The sequence below is a fragment of the Neurospora tetrasperma genome (assembly GCF_000213175.1).
Source record: "Neurospora tetrasperma FGSC 2508 unplaced genomic scaffold NEUTE1scaffold_81, whole genome shotgun sequence".
Classification (NCBI taxonomy): Eukaryota; Fungi; Ascomycota; class Sordariomycetes; order Sordariales; family Sordariaceae; genus Neurospora; species Neurospora tetrasperma.
The window spans coordinates 1,812,948-1,818,947 of NW_009799179.1; the positions used below are offsets into that span (position 1 = coordinate 1,812,948).

The 6,000-nt window shown below is 37.1% G+C and overlaps 2 protein-coding genes across 2 annotated transcripts; both read left to right on the forward strand.

Annotated features, from left to right (window-relative positions):
* Positions 1–715: 715 nt before the first annotated feature.
* On the forward strand, positions 716–1,500 carry NEUTE1DRAFT_113844 (uncharacterized protein; the record flags this gene model as incomplete). The annotated part of the gene is made up of 4 exons (XM_009857151.1): positions 716–773; positions 823–1,232; position 1,398; positions 1,478–1,500. The coding sequence occupies 4 exons, from the start codon at positions 716–718 to the stop codon at positions 1,498–1,500; spliced, it is 492 nt and encodes a 163-aa protein (XP_009855453.1).
* A 3,422-nt stretch (positions 1,501–4,922) lies between these two features.
* NEUTE1DRAFT_113845 (uncharacterized protein) lies at positions 4,923–5,504 on the forward strand (the record flags this gene model as incomplete). The annotated part of the gene is made up of 1 exon (XM_009857152.1): positions 4,923–5,504. One exon carries the CDS (start codon positions 4,923–4,925, stop codon positions 5,502–5,504), a length of 582 nt encoding a protein of 193 aa, XP_009855454.1.
* Between the last annotated feature and the right edge of the window lie 496 nt (positions 5,505–6,000).

Below are 6,000 nucleotides of genomic sequence, written 5' to 3' on the forward strand. Positions count from 1 at the left end.
CACCAAAAAAAATCGGGGCCGTGTCCCTTTTTTTTTTTTTTTTTTTTTTTTTTTTTTCACACTTTCTTTTTTGGTTCTTCTTCTTCCCTTACTCGTCCCCCGCCCCCACTTTTTTGGACCTCGCCAGACTCGCACCCCCTAAAGTGGGTGCTCACGGGTACTACGGCCACACCAGTAAAACGGTCAGGTTAGGGTTAGAGGTGTAGTTTTGAGGCTTGATTTGCGGAGTAAACAAAAACTTTCCAACGTATAGAATTTTTTGAATAATAAAGAGATAGATGAATATATTGTATTGCTATAACCATCCTCCTACTTTTTGTTTATTCTCAATTAGTTGTTGCAATACGTTGTGAGCGTTCACTATTTTGGTGTTGTTTCTGTGATTTGCACCTCTAACCCTAGTGGCCGTTTTACTGGTGTGGCCGTATTAGTCGTGAGCACCCACTTAGGTAGTGGGGGTGTAGCACGAGTATTTGGAGGAGGGGGGGCGGACTTGGTAATGTAAGGGTCCAAGTGGCTCCAGGGCATGGCCGATACCTTGAATTTCAGATACGTCGGCTGCGTCTGCCCGCCTACTGCATGCTGCGGCAGTGGCAGAAACGTGTGTAAAACATCGGGTATTCTCCCATCCCCAATTCGTCCCTTTTTTTCCAAATCCGTACCTGCTTCGTTCGTATGGAACTCGGCATGGATTTGCATGGATGAGCTGGCAGTCATGACCAGTAACCGAGGCCTCGGCATTGGTCTACACTCATATCGCGACAGCCCCAGATGTAGGCCAGCTAACACCTAAAGTAACGACTGGCGTCAACAAGTGAATAGTCGTCTTTTTTTTGGCTGTACGGGACGGGATAACTGACGGGCCAGTGGAAGCGGAGGTCGCTCAAAGGCTTCCCGGGCTCTGGTTCGGTGGTGGAAAGAGGTGTCAGGACATGCATGCGGCCTTCAGCTTGCCGTCTCACAAGGCGGCCACTCGCGGACTCAAAAAGGCGAGGGAAGCGGACGCAAACGCCGCAATCCAGGAGGCCATCGCAATCGACGAAGACGGTAATACCTCCCTCAAGGACTCACCCCCTACTAACGCCCCCGAACCCGGCCCTACCCCGGTTATAGCTACCCCACCTCCCCAACCGACTCTAACCCAACCGTCCCCCCGCCCTAGTACCCCTCCTCCGTCCGCAACTATACCCGCACCGGCCCTATCTCTCAGCCTGAAGATAGTATACGCTAAGGTAGTAGTATAGAAGGAGATTAATAGGCGGCGCTTCGGCCTATTAAGTACAGAGGGCCGCAATACCTTCTTCTCTTTTAACCAACCTCCTCCTACCCTTTATATTAGAGCGCTCTCTACGGGTAGAGGCTCCTCTAATAGTAATAGGACCTTAACCGAAATTTAGGGTAATTTCCTTAGAAGGCGCTTCCTAATAGTTATTAATTACCCTTAGACCCCCCCCCCAATTACTTTAACCCTATATAGATAATAAGGACGCTAAAGAGTAATTTATATCCCCCCCTACCTTTACCTTATAATAGAGAAATTTAGGGTTATATCCGTTAATATTTAAAAGTCCTTAGTAAATATTAACGGTATACTCGAATAGGTAATTAATAACTAGATTCTGGTAATTTGTATCTAAAAATCCCCGGTTATTTAAGGCCGACTCTATAAATACCCCGGTTTTTAATTTATTAGGCTTAATAACTGTAATATACGTATAGCGACTTATATTATAAAAATATATAAATTTATAATTACTATTACCCCTCTAATATATATTACTATTATTTTAGTCTAAAATACCGATATTACTAATGTATATTAATACTTATAAGATAAATAAATAAAACTAATTAGAATATACCTACTAAAAGCCCTAATACTCTATTTATTTATTATTAGAGACTTTAATATATATTATTATATATAAAACCCCTACTTCTATAATTCTCCCTACGGTACTAAAATCGATAACTTTATAGTTATATTCGGCCTCTACTTCCTTAATACCCTGGGTATACCTATTTATAAGTATATTTAAAGCGAATTTACTATAGACTTAGCGTTTAATATAAATAAAATATATATAAAAATTAGGGTATAAGTATTAGATTATAGGAAATTTATTATTACTATTCCTACTATTAGAATTACCCTACCCCCCTAAAAATATTTTTTATCTCCAGAATAAATAAATAATACTATTTTAATACTTATTAAATAATTTTTATAATAACCCCTAATCCCTTCTATAATAATAAAATTCAATAAATTCGTTTAAATATTTATAAATACCTTCAAAAGTATAATTAGAGAATATTCTATCCCAATTGGGGGATAGTTTAAGAATATACTATAATAAAACCCTTCCTTAATTGAAATAAAAAAGACTAATTTAATAATATACTATAAAGTTTATAAAAAAACTTGTATATCCTTTTATAAGAATAGGATTAATAATATTAAATCCCCTAAGGATTTAAACGGTATCTTAAAATAGAGGAATAACCTATTAAATAACCGACTTATATTAATTAATATACTGGAACGAAAATTTACCTACCTAGAAGAAATTATAATGTATTTAACGTACGTAGCCTTCTACCCTTTAAATAAAGACGCCCTTCCCCTATATAATTATAAAGGTAATACCCTCCCTTTAAATATTATTGTACAAGCCTTAGAACTATTATTAAATAAGAAATTTTAAGAAGCTTTCCTATATTATAGGTTTAATACTCCGGGCCCAGATAGAATTACCCTTAATACCCTAAAAGTTATATAAAATATAATCTTCCTTTATTTTAAGGTAATTATATAAATTTCCTTCTATTTAAATAAATTCTTAGCCCTATTTAAAAGGGTAAAGGTTATTACCCTCTTTAAACTTAGCTAAGACCCGTATAATTATAAAGGCTAGCGACCTATAGCCCTCCTTTTTATTATTAGTAAAAGTATTAAAAAATTTATAGCCCGTAGGATAATAGTAATAACCCTTAATATAAACTTTATTTTAAAGGACTCTATAGGGGCCTTCCTAATATAATCGGTTATAAACCTAATTATTATATTCGTTTACAATATAAAAAAGGCTAACTATTTTAGTTAGTACAATATAATCTTTACCTTCGATATTAATTCAATTTTCCTATTTATTAAAGTAAATAAACTTATTAAAATCCTTAAGGGCTAGGGATAGCCCCCAACCCTTACTAATTTTATTTGTAACTTTTATACGGATAGGAACTTTATTTTCCAATAAATAAATAGTAGGTTCCGTATTAATAATAACCTTCTATAGGGGTTACTATAGTCATTTATATTCTTTTTCCTTTTTATTATATTACTCTTTAAAAGAATATAAAGGCTTACCTTCTCTTATATAAATACTATCGCCTATTTTATAATCGGTAGAAATATAATATAGATTTTCTATATAATAATTTACTGGGCTATTAATTTATATAAATATATAGTAGTTTTAAATTTTAAAATTGATTATAGAAAAACGGAAGCCCTTTACTTTCTACCTAAAGGTAAAAATATAAAGAAAATTTAGTATAACCCTACTTATATTATTATTAATACTCTAATAAATTAAATCTACCAGTAAAAAGAAATAAAATAATTTAATATCTATTTAAATATAAAACTATCCCTAATTACCTAAATTTATAAGAGGGTCCCTAAAATAATAGTAATTACTAACTTCGCGGCCCAAATTAATTAAATCTCCTATAACCTATTGCCCAACTCCTCGAAATATATTTTTGTTATATACTTCTTTTCTACCTTTATTTATAATATAATTATTCTCTTCTTAAATTTCTATAAACTAGGGATTAGAAAAATACTAATATTTACTAATATTTCGTTCGTACTCTACAAATTAAAAATAACCGCTTCTAAAACCCTTTGTAAAATAATACTTATTTAATATACTATCCCTAAATAAATCCCCTTTTAACTATTTAATATTATACTAATAGAAATCCTAGGACGAAAAGTAATTAAAGCTATAACCCGCCTATATACCCTACTAGGTAATTACCTCTTTATTTAATATTTTAAGTGTAACCCCCCCTAAAGATAATTATAATTATATTCCTTCGCGGATTTATAGGTACCCCCTAAAGAACCCTCTAATAAATTCTATTTCCCCCGCTTCCCCGCCTTATAATAATAATTTATATTTAGAGTAGCCCCTCCGCCTAAAATAAAGGGGAGATAAATTCTATTATTAGAAATTAACCTAAAATTCTATTAAATTATAAATAAATTAAAGTACTTAACGGACTTTCTTTAATATAAATATAACCCCTACCTTATATTCCTCCGGCCGTACTTTACTTAATAGATTAATAAAAGAATAAAGTATTAGAACTTCTATTTATATTACGAACGGTTCTATTACCCCTAAGAAACGTTTAAATATTATATATATAGCGCCCTATAAAAAAAAATCACTTTTTTACCTACTTAATCGTTACCTACTATAACCCTAATATAGCGGTAAATACCCTATAAACATTTAATACTAGTTATACTATATTTATTACGAGAATAAAAACCTTAAAAGATTAAAAATATATAAGGATTTAAATAATAGGAGGAGGACAAGGTTATAGAAGAGTAAGAGTAATTAGAATAGAAATACTTAACCCAAACGATGTACCTATTCCCTTCAAAGAAATATACGTACTACTAGGGTTAGGAGGCTTAGAGTAAATAGTCTAATTAAAATAGGATATATAAGGGTTTTTCTAATATATAGATAGGATAAGGTTCGACCGTCCTCCCTATAAGGCTTTTTTCCCGCTTTTTGTACTATTGCCACACCGCCGTCGTAGGCACGACTTATTATTTTTCGGTGATAGAACGTAGTCGAAAAATACATTCATTCATTCATTTATTCATTCATATCATGGATGTCTGTAGCACTCGCAGTCCAGCGTTTCGAGCACCCGGACGCAAGCAGCAAGTCATCCAAACGCAGTATGAACCACAGGTTTACACGACTCAGCGTCCCCCACCAGCTCGGCCTGTCGACGTGCTTCCATGCAAATCCACATTCGCTGCCACAGCCCAGTTCAACTCACCGCTTGGTGTTCTGTTCTTGGCCCAACACCCAGCGCGTGTTGATTCATCGACAAATTCGATCGTCGTGGCCGCATCCTCTCCTCTGACAGCGCGAGCTCCTGTATCACAAGCCGGAAGCTCGCAAACGAACGAGGCCTTGGGCGAGTCCGAACCCGTGCGAATCGAGTTTCGTGCCTACCGTACCCTGTGTCCTGAGCGTCCTTCTCCAGCTCCCCAGCAGACGGCATCGCAGTTCCGCCAGTCGCTTAGGGCTCAACCGCTCTCGTCGTCGTCGGCTGAGCCTATCCGACGCCCGTTTACTGGCAAAATGGCGCCCAAGCCGCTTCCCCCCTTTTGCCAAGTATCAAAGACGGGGAACGGGCCGCGTGCCGAACGCGCAAAACACTCCAAATATCATCTCCCATGACCCCTTCTTGGATTTTCTTACTCATTCTGGACGAGAATGTGCTGAATGGCTGACCCGATTGGTTTACTTGACAAGGGGCCCTATCATGGAACCAATGGGACTGTGTGTAACCCTCGTCGCGCACATGGCGTGTCCCTCTCACTGTCCGTCAGCTCGTGCTACAGAACATTGCCTAAGGACAGCCCCGCAGCCTCGCTCGCACGTTGGAAACGGGGAAACCCGACCCCCAACTCAATGCGGCGTCGAGAGGCGCACATGATTGATTTCCCCAAACGCTTCCCCCAAGGAATGGCAATCCGTCTCTCCACTGCGACGTTGCGCTAGAATTCTATCCAGAAGGAACCGAGAAAAGGGCCTTTTACCCTATGTCGCCATCCTGGAACCGAACCGTCGTTCCATGTACTTTCCACACCCCTCGTCCTTTCCCGCCCAGTGTGGGGACCCCGGATTTTCCAATCGGGCAGTGATAAAATCATGGTTGTATCTATAAACCGAC